This window comes from Lissotriton helveticus, chromosome 10 (genome assembly GCF_964261635.1).
Source record: "Lissotriton helveticus chromosome 10, aLisHel1.1, whole genome shotgun sequence".
Taxonomy (NCBI): Eukaryota; Metazoa; Chordata; class Amphibia; order Caudata; family Salamandridae; genus Lissotriton; species Lissotriton helveticus.
Window position 1 is genome coordinate 96,414,139 of NC_136071.1, and position 19,536 is coordinate 96,433,674.

At 41.4% G+C, this 19,536-nt stretch overlaps 1 protein-coding gene across 3 annotated transcripts in view; it reads right to left on the reverse strand.

The window, feature by feature from the left end:
- Positions 1 to 19,536, reverse strand: part of NHERF2 (NHERF family PDZ scaffold protein 2) — a 320,949-nt gene that overhangs the window by 278,874 nt on the left and 22,539 nt on the right. For all 3 annotated transcript variants that reach the window (XM_078664854.1, XM_078664853.1, XM_078664855.1), the window contains exon 2: positions 2,643 to 3,053. In XM_078664854.1, the coding sequence (XP_078520980.1) occupies positions 2,643 to 3,053 (411 nt within the window). The remainder of the gene's footprint in view (positions 1 to 2,642; positions 3,054 to 19,536) is intronic.

Sequence of the window (19,536 nt, forward strand, 5' to 3'; positions counted from 1 at the left end):
TGTATCTCATGAGGACATCCTGAAAATAGGGCACTATTTAAACGATACCCAAACGTATCCATTCTATTTTACTTCGTTTCAAGGATATACTGAAATTATATGATACTATCTAAAAAACCCATAAAGCTTCATTTTATGTTTATTTATCTCATGTGGATATCATGAACAGTTGTCATAAACAATGGGCAGTCATGCCACAGACACATTAAACAAAAGGACTATGCATCCTTGGCTGCTGTCTCCCACACATCTAATAACCTTTAACAGCAAGGCCCGCCCACCACATGATAAATGAAAAGTAGGGGTTTCTTTTCAGGTATAAAGCAGTTTGGCTAGTGAGTCAACTCTGAGTCACAGTTCAACAAAGGTCAAAGATTAATGCTAATAAATGTTAGCACAAGCAGGTGTTGCAGCATGCAGTGTCAGTCATGCTTATAAACTAGGAGTGTTCCTCCCTTCCTGTTCAAGTTGCCAAACTATGGAATTTCCTACCTGCAAAGATTAGAGTCACGGAGCACCACAGAATTCAAAAGAATTGAAGATTTGGTGATTCCCAAAGTGATAAATAATAGAATCCATGTGCTCTCATATACAAAAACGAGTGCCACCACAAATTCTGGCATCCCAGTCTACACACAGGTGCCTCTGCAAAAACTTCTAAAATCAAAGGAGAACCAAGCATGGTCAATCCCTTTGAAATGATTCAACTCGCAGACATTTGCCCGTTCCTCCAAGTCTTACTTGACAAACCAAAAGAACAATGCTATCAGGCACAACACATAACACAGTACCCCACACTAGAAAGAGCCACATACAAAATTCAAAAGAACTGAAATAGTCTTTGTTACACAAATAAGCCATCAAAGGACAAACCGTTAAACACAATAAACATGCCAACAAATTGAAAGCAGTGGGCAGGCTCCAAGCCCTTTATTGTAAATAATACTCTTTGCAGAGCCAGTACATGTGCTATAGGTAGGATAGACCTAAAAAGCACCTGGTCCAAAACCCTGTGGGTCTGAAACTCATCATGGGGTTCCATCACCTTTATACTTTTTCTCCGTACCTTGCTTCCTTCTTCTCAGGCAAGCTCTCCAGTCCACCAGTCCATCAGCATCCCAAAGCTCTCAATATCAGCCAGTTGGTATTTTTGCACTAATCAGCTGGACTGCACTACCACTCGACGTCATGGCCTACACTTTTAGGCTGGCTTTTAAAAAATACCAACTGCAAACAGAAGGCCTGCTCTTCCTACAACCACACAAGGCTCAAGACCACGGCGCTTCGATAGGGTCACATTTGTACATTTCTCCACTACTGTGCTGTATTGTTGCTTCATCTCTTTCAATTACTTCACTTCCTCAGACACTTATGAAAACAATGTTACCTTTTTATTCTCTGAACCAATGGGTTCTAGCAAAAATGCCTAAGATTCCAATGGATCCACATGCAAACCTTCCCCCCCCTCTTCTATCCCTTTCAATCCAAATAACTGACTAAGATATCCACCATTCACATTACTTTCATATTTTCACTATACTAATTCACTTCTAATCCTTTATGGGTTCCAGAGTAGCATGCTACTCACTGAAAAAATGCTTCTACGCCTGGTCATGGGTAGTAAGAACTATATAAATGCAATTATAATACAATACATGCAGGCACTTATCTTACGGCATTGTTTGCAGTGAAGACACTGGATCTTGTGTTAGTCTGGGAGGCTTATCACGCCCACAGCCAATGGATGTTGAGAAAAGTAGTCCTTGTATTACACAACAAGCCTTTACTTGGTGCAGTAGATATAAGCATCAATCCTGAAATTCTAAATCGCACTACAAAGGCCAGGGATTTATCAGTCGAAGTGCTGCAACACACCGCACCCCTTCCCCTTCAGTTACAAGCTTAGAAAAAAGTAAAAGAGAGGCATCTATTTGGTAAACAACACCAAGCAGGCGAATTAATTTACAGTGTTTGGCCATAAAGGTGCACACGGCTTGCATAAAGTCAGACTACACTTTGCAAAAAGAACCAAGCACAAGTTGCTAGAACCGTCTTCCCATCGGCGTTTCCTATATGCCGGGTGAATATCACTTTAAAGGAGTTTGCTATACAGACACTTGACTGTCAACCATTCATTCATTCATAATTTTTTTTAACACTTTTATAATAAATCGATTAGTTCACAATATGGTATGATAATAAGCAAGGGCCTGATCATGTTTCAGAGCATCAGACAACACAATAGCCTATGTCTGCTCAGATGGACAGAGCCGTCACGGTAACTAATTCCTGGCAATCAAACTGTCTTCAGATTGTCGTCTTTTGGACTGGTCTAGGACTATGGTAGCACGTCTGTAATTACTTATGTGGTTCACTTATTTACAATCTACAAATTATTTATTTTCAGTATCAAAGCTGTGCCAAACCACTAAAGGCCAGATCACAGTGGTGCAATTTCAGATTAACCGTTCTGAAGAACATACGCTGCGCTGGTGCCATGCACCGTTGCATAGACTTGTGGACCAAAATATCAGTGCAAATACTGTTTTGTGTGTTTTTTGTGAAGCAGTTCAAATGTGCCTAGAAAACATCACTAGCACTAGTTCAATGAACTTAATGAAGCTCTTGGTGGTACACCTTACCTGTCTACCGTTTTCGGAGGTGTGACTGAGCGAGCGCCTGCTCAGGTCCCCATCACTGATATCCACCTGCGTTTTCCAAACCTCCCCATTGTCACTGCTGGGCGACTTCATGGAGGAAGTGAGCGATGTAGTGGAATTCCCCAATGTGGAGCTGGACGGAGATGTGGGAGAGTTCCCAAACATGGAGTTGGTGGGTGAAGAGGGAGAGTTATCCAAAGTGGAGTTAGACGGAGAACTGGGTGGGTTCCCAGGGGTGGAGTTGGTAGGAGACTGGGGCAGGTTCCCTAGGGCGTCGCCTTGCTCCATCGCCTCAGCATAGGTGATGTGAAGGCTACGCAAGTAGTCATCTGTTTCTTTGTCCACAACCAACAGGCGGGTCTCATTCTCAATCGCCTTAATCCGCTGCACAACCTATAGATGGGGCAGATGAAAGAAGCAGAGATGGAATGAAGCAGGTTCGTCGTAAGAGACATAGAAGCAACAAAGCAAATATGTACACTTTGGTTAACTTTTCATGCATATTAACATAATCTGAAAGCCCTTTTCGACGTGAAAAAGAACACAATCACATTTAATAATTCAGAACAAACAGACCGAGCCAAATTTGCTACCCTGGTGGTCCTACAGCTCAAGTAATAGTTACCTGTTCTTAATTATGTCCACTTGGGGGCAGTTTAAGGAGTACAAGTTACACAGGTGCAGTTTGTGTGCTAAACAATTCAAAACAAATGCCATTTCTCAATCATACGTGGTCAAGAACGACGTGTACATATACAAAATAAATACATCACTATGAATCGATTTGTCAACAGTGGAGACATGTTGGAATCTCTCGTATATGAACTGCCTTCTTCTTACTGAAGTTTCCTCCTTTCGTAAACTGTAGGTCCAAGAGAAGAGAAATGATGGAACCCATGATGGAGACAATGCCATATGCACATATGGATCAGTGCGAGTTTGTGTCACAGCCCTCATATAAGCAGCAAGCAGGAGTGTGTTTGCATGTGGTTGCAGGTGTCCCAGACGATGGTCAACGGAGCAGTGAGCTTTGCCGCAGCCCTCAAATAAGTAACAAGCGGGAGAACGGTTGCATGCGTCTAAGGCGAGGGTCACCGAAGCGGTGAGGTTTTGCCAGGGCCTTCATAAAAGCAGCAAGCAGGAGAACAATTGCATGTGTCCCAGTCGATCAGACTTGTTAACATACCTAACATCATGCCTCCATGGCCATTCAATCGTTCAGGTATGCGCGTACAGTTCAATCTATGAGTTTATGGAAACCAAAGAGTAATCCAAGGTCACTGCTCAGTACTGTCACTCATTCAGATGGCTTAAGAAAGCAAACCTAGAACAGTATACAAACCCAATCATAAGTTCTATATATCCTACAGCCGTGATGGGTAGCACTTGATTGTGTGGCTATCTCCAAGCGAGTGTGATTTTCTCAGAAATAGCTAAAGGCCCGACACACGCCTGACCACCACACTCCTATAGCTCAGGCATAAAACTATGAGAAAAATTTACATTTTCAAGGCATTTCACCCACAAAGGAAAATGGGACAATGCCTTGAGATTCTTAAACATCCAGATGGATCTTCTGCGAAAAAATTTACTCTGTTTCAAGAACTGGATGCCAATCTTTCTCCTGTTACTATGCATCCTACAAGCAGATCCTGAAGACTTTATTCTGGCACCAGCAGCGCCCCCTGGCCCCGCCCCGGCAATGTGTTGGGATGTGCTTTCTGTAACAGGCAACTAGTGCTTCACAATAACTCCAGAAAATCTATATGTTGAGCTACTTGGAAAATCACAATGTTTTTCAGAACATTTAAACTTGGTTGAAGGTGATAAATCTAGCTATGAATGAAAGGTGGGTGAGGCTTTCCACAAAACTTTGAGGGCAGGTGTAGCAGACAAGGTAAACAAGGGTTAAGTAAGCTTTCCCCCCCCCCCCTCTCATGTCAGAATGGGGTTTGGCTCGATACAAGCTGTGTATGCCAAATAATCAGAAAAGGTGATTTTTTTCTAGGGTGAGCCTAGTCGAACAAGTTCTAGCTTGTTGTCTTTGCTACATAGTTTGTTTAGTAGAAAGAAGAAACAGGGACATCGGGTTCAGCTTTCTTGCAACTGCCAGAATTTTCTACACCTAAAGAGGATTAAGTTTGTGCTGTGTGCAGTATAAATATTTAACATAACAAAGAGCATCAAAGCAGTGCCTGTATGACCGAGATGGAGAAAAGTTCACCTTGTGCTCAAATAGAAAGATCTGATCCATCTTCCTTTCAGTAGAAGTTAAGGCTTTTAGCAACAACACTGCAGCGTCCTCCATTCCTTTATAATAGAGCAGTACAGTACCCAAATGGATTTAATGGAAAGCTAACACCGGAAACTCCCTGATGCCCTCTCCCATGCACTACCAATTTTTTTAATTCAACATCAGAGACACGGATGGCGAACGGATAGCAGGCAAGTGAGGCGACCAGATCGGATACATGAGGCCACCGACACCGAGAAGAGAAGAGAATACGTAGCTAAACATTGTGTAAACTACAGGAGCAAAAAGGAGGCCACTAGGAAAGGGAGAGAGGCCTGCTAACCTTACTAGGACAATAAAATAAACCAATATCAAGGCCTTCAGCGAGAGGATTCCCCTGGAAAGGTATTGAGAAGTTCTTTTATATCAAAGAGCTGTCAGTGGTGGAGAATCGTAATAGGATTCAATAAACTAATCAATATCATAGGATGTCATACTATAAGACGCTACAAACAAGGTCTCCTTAGAAGTAAGGCCCAGTGTAGGCCTCAGTGCACCTCGCTGCTTGTTGAACATAAAAGTATTTTCCTAGAGTACATTTCGGATATTAACGACAGAGTATCCTTCCCCTCCTTCCACCAGTTTTAAAGCAATTAATAACCGGTCCTGAAGAAGATGGTTACTAAATAAGATTACCATTGAAACGTACCACGTCCAAGAGAAAGCGAGCGACACCCCAGCTATCAGCACAGCTACTGAGGGTTGATTTCATCGCCCGGTTTTCCATCTGTGCATGCAGTGTTGTTCTGGTGATATAGAGTATGAATGTATTGAGTGCAAGAGACCTGATTGGTGAGTTAAGAGAGGTGTGATTGTGTGTAGGGGATGTGTTCAATTAATTTGTCAATGTCATTCAATGTGATTTTCAAATTGCCGACATCATGAGTATTGAATTGTTTTAAGTGAGAAATTATATATTTGTATACTGAAAAATACTTTTATGTATAAAATGTGAAGTACGATAAGCACCAAAAAAAGGAAAAGAAAAAAATGAAATAAATTATGCAAAAAGAAGCAATTCATTTGTGTGGAGTACAAGGTCTATGATGCCCCGTATCTGAGCTTATACGAGCCTGTTTTAATAAAATTTAGGTCTAGAGGGAATTCTACTGTTGTAGTTTATTTCTAGACACGGAAGAGCTTCTTGATTTTACGCAGAAAAATTTTTCGCGAGTGTTCAATCAGATTCTAATGGCACAGACTTAGTCCAAACAAAGAAATACGAATAATAATTTAACATACATTAGTTTGTCTAAATATTAATTTCTCTCGTCTTTCATCACGTAAAATCAGATTTGACAAGCGTTTCAAAACTAAAATTGCTTCTTTAGGGCCCATTTAAACCTACTACAAAGTGAAAATATATCACTATATTCTGCATGGCAGACTAATGCTCATTTATAGGAGCGCACCCAGAGTTTAAGTTGTTCTACGTGGGTAAGATCTTGTTTAATAAAAAACATTTGTTTATTTTTTAACATATACAGTGCTGAAATTAAGTAAATTGTATCGAGAGTCTCACAAAGGAAAAGATAGGAAGAATCACAGATGCAGCTGGAGTGAAGACCAAGATGGAAGGAATTATTAAGCGCACTACTTCATTAGCAATGAGGAAAGGAATAAGACCCCATATGCGATTAAAAGCCAAATACACAATTGTGCAAGTTATTCTTTGCTTGGGGAAGTGTAGGGTGGGTGTTGCCTTAAAGACAAAGAAGAAGGAGTGTGTTTTTCAAGAACACAAGCATTGGCAAAACCAATAGGTTTCGCCTCTTCAAATCTATTGGTATTGTCAAATTCTTTTAAAGAAATGTTTCACAGCTTCGCTAGCTATGGCTTAAAGTTTTTTTCTTTTAAAAGCGCTATGATATGGACATTGGCTGTGTTATAATGCCTTTTTTTTAACCGTGCTGCACACTGTTTAACATATCTAAAAAACATTGACAAAATCAATAGATTTGGCAGAAGCAAAACCTATTAGCTTTGACAATGCTGGTTATGTGGAGTGCTAAACCTAGGAGGAGGGTTCTTGGACCAAGAGGGGTGGAAAATCCGTGACAGACCCTTAGCTGCACTCTTTACTCTTTAATCCCGCAAGTTCCAATAAAAGTTTTAGGTTTGATAGCATTGTATGTCAGGGGGCCAGTGGACTTCAGCTGCGCCCGAAGGCACCAGGCACTGGGATTGTGTTGAGGCTACATAGTAATATATTGCCTCTTTCAGCGTGCCACACAATACCTTCCTTACTTATTTTTTACACAAATAAATATAAATTGAGTGGTCTAACTAAATATATACAACAGGGGGAGTTCACCGGGACGAAAATATTTTCATTAAAAAAGTACTGCATTCTTACACATACAGTATTTTTGTTTTCTACATATTTAGATTTCTGCATTTCTAGTCCTTTATTCTCATCCACTCATCCACCGTGTTTTTTATTTCAACATTTTAAACATCAGCTCAAAAAAAGATAGCGCAAGGTGGCCAGCGCCACATGGAAAGAGAGCTCAAGATATGCCCGATAGCTTTGTCGATCTACTGTGTTAAGTCTTGGTTTTGTGGGTGGTACGAGGAACTTTCCAGAAGCACAACATATGTGCTTCTGACATCTTAACACCAAGTTCCATAATCTTTCCAGATAAACAATAGGTGGATTGCAGTAGACCTTTGGGCAAAGTGACTGTGCAAAGTGTTTTGGTCATGTAGCCCGCAAAAAGCTTCACTAGAAAAGGTGCGAAGAGAGCAAAGAAAAGAACCTCCTGGAGCCTGCCAAGGTAGGACACTGGCAACTGGAAGCAGTACTTGGTCCAGGCTCCACGGCACAATGAAGTCTGGAAGCCCAAGAGGAAGATGGAGATGAGGAGGAACACTGACCAATAGGAAACAAAGTGAAGTGAGAGCCAGCCAATGGTAAGTAAAGTGTGTGGTAGCCAGCCAATGGTAAGCTAAAGAGGAAGACCGAGGTGGGGAGAAAGCACTGACCAATAGAAAACAAGGAAACAAGAGTGACATGTGTGCCACATGGGAGCCCACCAATGGTAAGTAAAGTGACGTGGAAACCAAATGGGAGCTAGCCAATGATAAGTTAAAGGTAAGTAATGGGTGATACATAAGCCCCTTTTAAGACTTTTTTCTAATGCAAGAGATTTCGCAAACGGTGTGGAAGCAAAACCTAAAAAAAACATTTTCATTGCAGATTTTGAATCACTTTCTATTTAATTGCCTGAGAGAAAACTTGCTTTACCAGAGTACCCATTACAATGCATCGCAGCTCAAGCAAGATTCCAAACAGAAGCTTAGGCACCACCCTTTTGTTCGACAAAAAGATGCCAATACCAAATGACACAGAAGGGGGCAGTATGGCTGCTAAGTAGATGGGACTTCCGTTTCAAATACATTAATCTACAAAGAAGTGGCACCAATCCAGTCACCCACCACTCTTAAATGCCAGAACCCATTGTCTTACTGAGTACAATTTAAGGGCAGATTAAGCTGCAGATCCTCTGGATAAGAAAGGAAGTTCTATGACCCGCCATCAAAGGTCAAATATATCTATTTCAAACAATCTGGCTCCTCTAGATTTGGGGTATAAATGCAATTATGAGTCTCCTGGCGAAGAGGGGCATTCGAATTCAGGACAGCACACACATGTGCTGAGCGAGGGCGATGAATTACTGTGCGCTTATGGAGAATAATATATACTAGGATAGAGGGTGCCTGGCAACCCATACTAAGATTTTGGGCCCATGGTGGGATCATCTTGGGCTAGAGGCTGTATGAAATGAAAACGAAATTGAATTATTTGTTGATTCTATATGGAAGTGATGGCCTCTCCGCACTAGGGGCCAGATATATGCCGCTTTTTAGAGTGCGCAAACGAGTCTTATTTGCGCACGCTAAAAAGCATGGGCCCAAGTACAAACAGTATTTTGCGAATCACAAATAAATTGCAACTTGCAAAATACTGTTTTGCAACTCGCTATTAAGGGGCGTTCCCTTCCTAATAGTGACTGCCACACTGCCTGACCCAGCGATCAGCTGCGATCAGGTGGCGGGATCTGGCGTAGACACAAGATGGAAAAATCAATGGCAAACGGAGGGAGCGAAACCTGAAGAACTAGCAGAGATAAGGAAGATCCCCCCTTTTTCATGCTCGGTCTCTCACCCTCCCCCACCGATTTCCCTATTTCATTTTTTGTCTACTTCCTCTGCTCTTAGCCCCTCTCCCCTTGTCTGTTACGCCACCTAGCCCCCTGTGCCCTTTAACCAAGCATTCCTTCTCCCCTTGTTGGGGAAAGATCCAATTATTATATTCTGGAGTCTGTGATCCCTCTGAGAGAGTCCACAGCGCCAAGGGAGCCACTCACAGTTGAGGTATGGTATGGCGCCCCTTGCTAAAGCACTCCCTCTCCCCTTTTGGGGGAAAGATCCAGTAGGTAGGCCTTGGAGTCTCAGAGACCCCTCTGAGAGAGTCCACTGCGTAAAGGGAACCTCGTGCAACAGAGTGGGGGGAATGATACCACTTCCCCTGGGATCACTGCTTACTGGAATTTGCATGCAGCTATTACTCGTCTACTGGTTTGAGTTGTTAAAATCTGGATTGTGGCGTAAACATTATCGGCGCCATCTTGTCCTTTTCAGATCCATACGTGCGCGGAAGCAGCAGCCATTTTGATTGCCTTGGCCTCTCTGCCCACTGCCAATAGCCTGCGCGTCTCTCCCCCTCACTCCCCGGCCTCGCAAGCATTCCCCCGCGCCCCGACAGCCCCCGGTCTCTCCTGCTTGGGGCATAAACACACCTCTAACGCGACTCTGTCTCCGAGCCACATCCCGTGCTGAACCCTCTCGCTCTTTCATCTCATTCAAAGAACAGGCCCTTTTTGATAACCTCTTCCTCCCTGCCCGATTGTCTGACCTGATCCCAGGCCATCGCCTAGCCCAACAGATGCAGTTTATTGCCCCCTACAGTAGGACCTCGCCTCACATCAAAGGAGCGGGGATTAATCAATGCCTTCACACCCCTAGATCCGACTGATCGCCCACATTCTTGTTCCCAGCGGAATGTCCAGCTGCGCGATAGCCATCATGCTGAGATTTGAGTGGGGACCTCCACTGTAGATATGTGTGAGAACGGGCCTGAACCGGGGATTCCAAAGATGCCTTTTTAAACTTCAAAGCAATACCACGGATGTCATAAATGTAATAAAGTCATAAACTTGTGTATAAGAGGCCAGGCCTCAGAGATGCGGTTAGAGCACCTCGAGAAGATACCTTGTTGTCTGATTTGACGTGTTCTGCTCCGTCGGAATAAACTCCTGTTTCCTGCCTTCTGTCTCCAGCGCCTGCCTCTTTGTTTGGTAAACTCGAATGGTATAAGAGGCGGCTAACGCCGGGCAAATACTGAAGGGTTCTTGGTCGAATTCGGCCCTACCTTTCAACAGAGTCCCCGTCACCCTCTCCCTCTTCTTTCATATTGCGTCTTTCACCCTCCTCCCCCTTTCCCTCCTTCATTCGCTGTCTACTTCCCCCTGCTCCTACCCCCTCTCCCCTTACCTGATTTTTCCCTTACGCATATGTCCTTATTGTTTATCTCGACCTAACATGTAACTATGTAGCTTTATTCTTTATGTTCAGAATAATTTTATTACATTTTTTCATAAAAAATTACATAAATGGACAACACATAAAATGTTAGCATGGGCAATAATACCTAAACAATTGATAAATGCAAATTAGTAGCAAAATATAATAGGTCATTACATTTCAAGAAATTATAATCAATAAAAGGAAAAAAGAAGAGTAGTAGAAGGGGAAGGGAAAAGGGCAGGGGAAGGAAGGGTACATTCTATATCATCTTATATATACATTAGAGTTACTAATAACATACAAATAATGCAAATACAGAAATTGTAATGTTAAACAGAGTAAATAGTGGAAAATACTTTCATAGCAACAAATATGAATCTATAGGGGACCAAAAGGATTGATAAGAATGCGAGTTATGATTAATTCCATGTAGGGATAATTGAGCACCTCTTGTAAAAATGATCCAGGTCCACCAAGCATGAACAGATAGAGATGGAGCATCTTTCCAACAAAAAGTGATTGATTTTAAAGCAGCCGCAATTAAGGAATTAAACAATTTTGCTTCGGAGTCATTTAGATGACGCACAAGAGCAACCGATTTACAAATTAACAGTTTATATGAAAGAACATCTTGAATAGGTAATATTTTTAGCATAATATCCCAATCAGACCAAAATTTTGAAATGAAAGGGCAATCAAACAGCATATGTTGTAAGGACCCAGGGTGTAATTTGCAATGCCAACAAGTATCAGATGGAATTAATGTAAATGTAGTATACTTGTAAAGCGCACAGCTGCCCCAGCAACGGGGCGTCCCGGCGCTGTATAACTCTGGGGAACCCGTCCTGGCTTTCCCTGTGGGATGGTCCCTTGCTGGGAGTCCCCAAGGTGGAGCCAGGCATCCCCGGAATTGGTGGGGCCGTTGTGGAGATTAGGCAAGCTAATGCCCAGAGTTGCCGAGTGGAACCCCTGATTAGAGTAAGCACCGAAGCGAGAATTATCGAGTCCGCTGACCAAGGTCCACGACCCTGCCGCGTCGGGAATTGAACCCTGGTCCCGGGCTGACTTCTGCTCTCAGGCCTGCTGCCTCTAACCAGTGAGCCACACTACTCCACTAATTTAGCACGGAATAGACGTAATGGGGTCCATAAAGAATGGAATAGGATATACGCATTCGTCTGGTAAAGAGACACCGGTAGCCAACCAGAAATGCCATTAAGCCAAATAACTTTCCAAGTGTCATTAGATAGAGAAAGGGAAAGTTCAGTATTCCAAAAGATTGAAATTACATTAAGATTGGTACCTATTGAAGTAGCTAATTTTTTTTATACAAAATAGAGACTGCATTGGAAGATGCAGATACAGCTTGAATATAAATGATCAAATCTGTTGCAACAGTAGATGGGATACCATGCGGATTTAATCCAAAATTGAATTACATAAAGACTGATATTTATTAAAATCAACATTAGGTAACTGAAACCTTGATAGTAAAATGTCAAAAGGAATAAAGGCATTATCACAAAATAAATCTTTAAGATAAAATATACCATCCCTAATCCAAGAATTCCAAAAATTCACATTTCTATTCAATTTAATAAAAGAACTATGCCAGAGTGATACATCTGTAGTAGTATTTATAGGATAAGCAAAATATGACATTAAATATTAATTTCGAAGATTTGATAATAACTGAATGGTGTATAACTGTAGACTTATGAGACATAGTAAGCAAGGTTGGTAGTGGGAAAGGATTAACAAGCGATTTCTCTATATTAAACCAAATAGCAGGTTTAAGAATAGAGGAAGAATTAAACCATAGATAACTTTGTTTCAATATAATTGCTTTATGATATAAATGACAGTCAGGTAATCCAAAACCTGCATGACATTTTGGCATTTTTAGTTTTTTGTAACAAATACGAGGTGATTTATTATTCCAGAGAAATTTGGATAACATTTCATCAACATCTATAAAATTTTAGCGGAAACTGAATAGGGATCATTGCAAGGGAGTAAAAGATTTTAGGAGCAATATTCATTTTAATGGATTCCATCCTCCCCCACCAAGTGAGATGAAGGGAAGACCATTTAGATGTGTTATTCTTAATATAATCAAGAATAAAATTACTGTTTAATTTTAATGTTATTGGGATGGAGGACGAAAACAAAATACCAAGATACTTCAATTTATTTTTTTGCCAAATAATATCTGCCACAGGTAACATATCAGGGGTACAAAAAACATTTAAGGGGAAAAATTCTGTTTTATTAACATTAAGTTTGTAACCCGAGACAGTGGAATACTTGGTAATAATGTCTAATAAGAACGGGATAGAGGAAATTGGATCACTGATAAATAACAACACATCATCGGCTAAGGTTTTGATAGTAACATCCTTTATCGTAATACCTTTAATATCATCACAATTTCATATATGATTAAGAAAAGGTTCATCTCCCAGAAATAAAAGTGGGGAAAGGGGACAACCTTGGCGTGTTCCTCTAAAAAGGGAAAATTGAGTAGATATTTGGCCATTGATAAATAACAGAGCAGTGGGAGCAAAATACAAGGCAGAAATCATACGGATAAACAAGGGACCAAAATTAAATGACAATAAAGTCTGGAATAAAAATTGCCAATGGATTTTATCAAAGGCTTTTTCTGCATCTAAAGCCATAATTACAGAGGGAGCAAATAGAGTAGGACTCTGTTCAATTACATGCAATAAAGTTCTCGAGTTGTTAGCAGAATATCTATTCTTCATAAATCCCGATTGATCTGGGTGGATAATAGAGTGAAGTACAGGGGCTAATTTAGAGGCAAGAATTTTAGCATATAATTCACAGTCCTGATTAATTAAAGATATAGGGCGATAATTTGAAACAAGGGTGGGATCTTTATCAGGCTTGAGAAGTACAATAATTAAAGTATCAGCAAAAGAACTTGAAACAGTCCCAGAAGAGCCAAAACAAAGTAAAAAGTTGAAATAGGTATGGCAAAAGATGAGATTGAAATTCCTTATAAAATTTAGCTGGAATACCATCAGGGCCTGGAGATTTATTTTTTTGAAGAGATTTTATGGCTGTTAAAATGTCGTCAGTAGTAATGGGTAAATATAATCCGAGTCTATACGATTGTGAAATTTTGGGTAAATCACAAGTATTTAAAAAAGCGTCAATTAATGAATTATCGTGAAAATCTGGCTTGTCATATAGATTTGAGTAAAAATCCAGAAATTCTTTAACAATATCATTATGGGATAGTGCAATCTTGCCTTGAGGACCATGAATGAAGGTAATCTGTGTTTTATCTCTTTTGATACGCAGATAATTCGCGAGGAGTTTCCCAGACCTATTGGCATTGAAACAAAATCTAGCATTAGATTTAGAGATTTGGACACCAGCTCTTTTACTGAGGATAGAGTTAAATTCATAACGAAGCTTTTGTAGTTTAACTCGGTATTGAGGATTATTGGAGGTAGTAAATAACCGTTCAAATTTTGCTATTTGCTTCTCTAGGTGTTTGATATTAGCATTGAAGGACTTGTTCTCATAAGCCATAATAGAAATTGTAGCACCTCTAATGTAGGCATTAAAGGCATCCCATCTATTGACTATAGAAGTAGAGTCCTCCGGATTAAACAAAAAATAATCTTGAATGGCTTTTAATAGTTTCGGCTTATTATGCTCATTAAGAACAATACTAGTATTCATACGCCATCTGGTTTGTTTAGTAAAAGTGGAAGATATATTTAAAACAAAAGAAAGTAAGGCATGATCAGATATATCAATATTACCAATGATAGGGTTAGATGCAGAATGGATAAGTGGCGTAGAAAGTAAAAAATAATCAATTCTGGAATGTGAATTAAGGGGATTGGAAAAAAAAGTAAAACATTTATCAGTAGGGAAGTGCAGTCGCCAAATGTCAGTTAACTTGGTGGTATGAATAAAGGAGTTAAAAGCATGAAAAACCTTAGGAGGACGAAATTTAATACTAGACAACCTATCTAATAATGGGTCAGCAATAACATTAAAATTACCCTGTGATCCTGTCCCGCTTCCAACCCCGCCAGGACTACAAGCCCCTCATGACTCATCGGTATCCAGGGGGCCCCACAGCAGCCCTCGCTGCCGAAACCCCGTAACACACCACCATGACAGAGCGGTAACAGTGACTCGAAGTATCCCGCCCCTCTCTTCCATGCAGGAACCAATCCCCGGACGCCGCCAACAGGAAGCACTTGATTGCGACCCCGGAAATCCCGCCCCTACAACAGTGAAAAGCAACCCCAGTGCCCAGGACCCGGTCGGAGTATCGTGGCAGGATTCTCAGGCAGACGGAGAGGACGGCGGAGAAGAGAGAGCGGAAGAAGACGTATGGTCGGAAGATTGGTGGAGTCCCTGAGGAGGTGGCTGAAGAGCGGCCGTAGTCCATCGGAGGGCTACGGCGGACCGCGTGAGTACCTAGTACCCCTTTCTGAACACCCTAGGTGCTCAGTGTACATAGTGTAAAGTCTCTCCTATTTAGGCACGGAGCACGGTAAAGATCCTCTCACTGTATATTTTGTAAAGCACGCTCACGACATTGTCCCTCTCCCCTCACTCACCCTTCGAACACCCTTCCTACTCCCTTCCTCCTCCTTCGCCCTCCTTCCTCCCCTTTTCCGCACCTATCTTCGTTTCTTGGTCCCACACGCATCCGGTGTTGGTGTCGGGAGATCTGCTGTCCCACAGTGCTGGTCTAACGGTCCCTTCTTTCTCTTATTGCCCTCCGAGGTACCTCCCCGACATCTGATCCGACCCGAAGGCCAACAAGACGGGATCCGGGAAAAAGAAAGAAGGACCGGACGAAGACCCTCCACACGGAAGGACAAGACCCGACGCCCCGGGAGTCACACCACCTGTTGTTCTCGGACTTTCTTGTGTACTTTAATAAATCAGCATAGCCCACTATATACGGCCTCCTTGCCTGCTATTTCAGCCCGCGACAACCGCCCCTTCACATACCCCCAACAATCAACGGAACTTTACTCACCTTTAAGACTTCAGTATTAATATAAGACCAAAAATTAGGATCATTAGCAGTAGGACCATAAATATTAAGCAGAAATAAAGTTGAATCATGAATTTTAATTTTAACTATTATATATCTACCCTCTGAATCTGAAGTTTTACTTAAAACTTGACAGTGTAATTTTTTCGCAAAGAAGATCGCAACACTATTTTTCTTACCATTAGCAGGCGACGACAATAGTATCAAACCATTTCTTTTTCATAAAATGAAATATTTTATCATCAATATGAGTCTCTTGAACAAAACAAATGGCTGCTTTACAACTTCCTAAATAACCTAAAATTTTGGTACGTTTAACTGGGTGTCTCAAACCTTTCACATTTAGAGAAATAACTTTAATATTATGAACATTAGCCATTATGAAAAAAAAAGCAAAGGAAGAAAAGCAATAGAACAAGGAGAGGTGAAAAAAGCATATCTGAGAAATAGAAGAATAACTAACTCTAGATTTGTAAAAAGGACAGGAAGAAAAGAAAACAGGGAGAAAAAGACAAACAAGATACATAAATAAGAACAATGAAACGCACACACGTTCTACAAGCATGGCCAGAACCGCTGGCGCCCAAAAATATATAAATTACTCATAAATCTGTCCGCAAATTTCAAACTGGAAAGAGTCAGGGAGCAGGGTCATGAGTAGCCATTGAATGTTGAACCTGTTGATCAAGAAATGTTCGCAATTCTTCCGGTCGTTGAAAGGTTTTGGAGAAGTTATCTTTCCATATGCGCATTGTAGATGGATCAAAAAGTCCATATTTGAAACCAAGACTTCTTAACTGCGGACGAAAGGCAGCAAAATCCGTACGTATTGCAACAGTTTCTTTGGCAAAGTCTTGGTGAATACAAATTTGATTACCATTTACCATCAGCGAGGGAATATCTCTGCAGCTTTTCTTATCAAAACAAGATGAGGATGACGAAGGACTTTAAATATCATTTGCCTAGGTTTAGAATGGTGAGGGTTGCGATGAGAAGGGATTCTATGGGCTTTATCCACCACTTCAAATTTTTCTGGAAACTTGATATTTAAAAGACCAGGAAGCAAATTTTCAAAATATAAACGACAATTAGAACCCTCAACTTCTTCAGGCAAATTAAAAATGCGAAGGTTGTACTGTCTATTGCGATTTTCCATATCCAAAAGCTGAGTGCATAGGAAGTATTTTCGCCACTAATGGTGTAAAAGCATCCACTTTAGTTGTATTATCTTGTATTTTGATGGAATTATCAGAAATGTTCATAGACAAACAAGCAATGTCTTTACGCACACTTTAAATTTCTGACGCAATATTTTAAGTATTAACACGCAGTGCTTGAATTTCTTCCAAAATTAATGAAAGAGAAGGTTCAGAGGACTCAACTGCTTTTGATTTAACTGGAGGAGGCGAAACTTGCCGTCTCCTTTTATTGTTGACTGGATTTTTATTTTCCATTTTGAGGAGAAAAAACCCACAAATTGGCTTAATTGAAAAACAAATATGCAATAATAATGCTATGAAGTGAAAAGAGCAATGAAAAATTCTTCAAAAGCACTGGTGCAGCAGCTATATAGGACTGTGGGCGTGGCTAAGCCAAAGCCAGGCCCTTTCCTAAGAAGCACTCCTCCTCCTGGACATACAAAGCAGTTAGTACCTGATTGAGAGGCTGGGAGCAGAACCAGGGGGCAAGAAACAGTACTTCCGGCGAGCAGAAAAGCCTCAAAATTGCACAAAAGGTATGAATCAGCTTCACTTCTAAATCAACCTCATTTGCGCTTTAAAGCTGACCGGAAAATCGTCGTTTTTAATAAAAACGGGCCGTTGACGCACCGGTGCTCAGACGGCAGCCCTGTTGGTTTACGCGCTCGCGCGTCTCATATAGCTTTGTTCTAATAACTTTGTAACGTTGTAACCTGCAACTATGGTCTGATACTCATGTAAAGCGCTCTGATACCTCCGGGTCTAGCCAGCGCTATATAAAACTTTTCAAATAAATAAACAAATAAATATGTACCAATGTTTTCGGACTGTAATTGCGGTTGTAAAACACTTGTAAATTACCACCTACTTCAAGTAGGTGGTAATGCATACGCAATCCCCAGGGGACCCCTTCACATTTGAAAAATGCATGCAGTATAATTTTTTTAAACAATCCCAGACATGGTGGTCTGCTGAGCCCATGGGAGGGCCTGTCATTCCCAATGGGCTTGCAAATTGCGAGAGGCTCATTAATATTCATGAGCCTCGCAATTTGCGACACCATTGGGAATCGCAAACAGTGTTAAACACACTGTTGTACAAGCCAAATAGCGCCTCAGAAACTGCGAGTTGCAAATGCGATGCAATTTGCGAGGCGCTATTTGACAGGTCGTACACCTGGCCCTTGGTGACTTCCCAAAACCTGCATAGAAGGACACTTAGCAAGTGTGGGTAGTAAAAGTACAGCAGTACTCTTTTACATGCTCTTATGTGCCTTTAGGAATCTGACCTGAAATGTACAACTTCCTATTGGTAAAAGTGCGAAGAGGGTACAATACTTTCTATTTGTTTTGACTGGAAATTAATATTGCTGTTTTGGATTTTATTAGGGTAGATTTTTATTAGGGTAGATTTTATTAGGGATTTTTATTAGACGGTAGACGGTTGCGCTGGCTGCTTGGACTGCTTACCCCACTTTTCATAGGCGTAAACCAGGCGCTATACAAATCTCCCTAATAATAATAATAATAATAATAATAATTAGGGCCAATTCACTAAGGCATCTAAGTGTATGCTTAAGAGTACTACAGAAATACTATTTTACTTTTTCCAAAATGCCTTTGCGAATAGTGCCAGAATCCCCCTGGTACTGTTTCGTCCAAAGCACAACCATGCCTTAACTTTAATCAAAGTTCTCTCTGCAGCAGTAGCATAAAACTTCACCTACCTAGCCCTTCCCTGATTAACATGGTCAGCAGAACATTCTCTACAATGTAAATACTCTCTCGCTTGATCCACAAACTGGGCAGCTTTAATAAAGCCGCACAATTTAGCTCTTCTTCAAAGCGGTCAGCGTGGCTGGACTGTTCTGAGAACTGCCTCTCTTCAGTGGAAAGGGTGTTAAGATTATACAGTAAGTGTACTTTACAGCAGTCCAGTTTAACCTCCTTTTTGTATCCTCTGCGGCTATGATGGTACAAATATAGGTCAGAAACAATGCATCATTATCTCAATTTTCACAAGTAGGTCAAGTATAGGAGGTGCTAAAAAACAAGAAAGAAGAATTGGAAAAACCAATAGGTCGCACCTTTCTGACCTACTGACTTCGCCAATAGTTTTTTTCCATGCAGTACGTTATCTCCAATGGAGCAGCATGGCTAATGGAAACAAACTTTGGAAAAAAGACACTAGGACTTTTTTTTTATGGAAGTGTCGGGGGAGGGGGGGAGAAAGCAACACAGAAGGCCATGATAGGTTGAAGGAACGTTGCAGGGGGTGAGGAGAAGCAACAGAGAGAATGAGGGCACGGTGGGATAAACAATACAGAGGGCGCTTGAGGAGGAGAAGCAAGTGGCGAGGGGAGGAGAAGAAGAAAAGGGCGGGATGAGGAGGCAAAGCAAAGGGTGAGAGAGCAACATGGAGCTGGTAGGGAAGTTTTGCACAGGCAAGAGAGTGCAAAACAGAGCACAGGGGCAGGAGAAGCACACGATGGCTGCATCTGGAAAGCAATGTAGGGGCAGAGGCAACACTGAGGGTGAGGAGGAGAAACTGGAGGGGGGCATAGATGAAGCAGGTAGGGAACAAGTACATGGGCAAGAGAGAGCAACACGGAGCCGGGAGGTGTTCAGAGAAGCACACTATGGATACATGTGGAAAGCAGCACATTCCCGGAGACAACACAGAGGGCGATCCAGGAGGAAAAGCAATGGCGAGAGAGGAGGGTCCAGGTGGGATAAG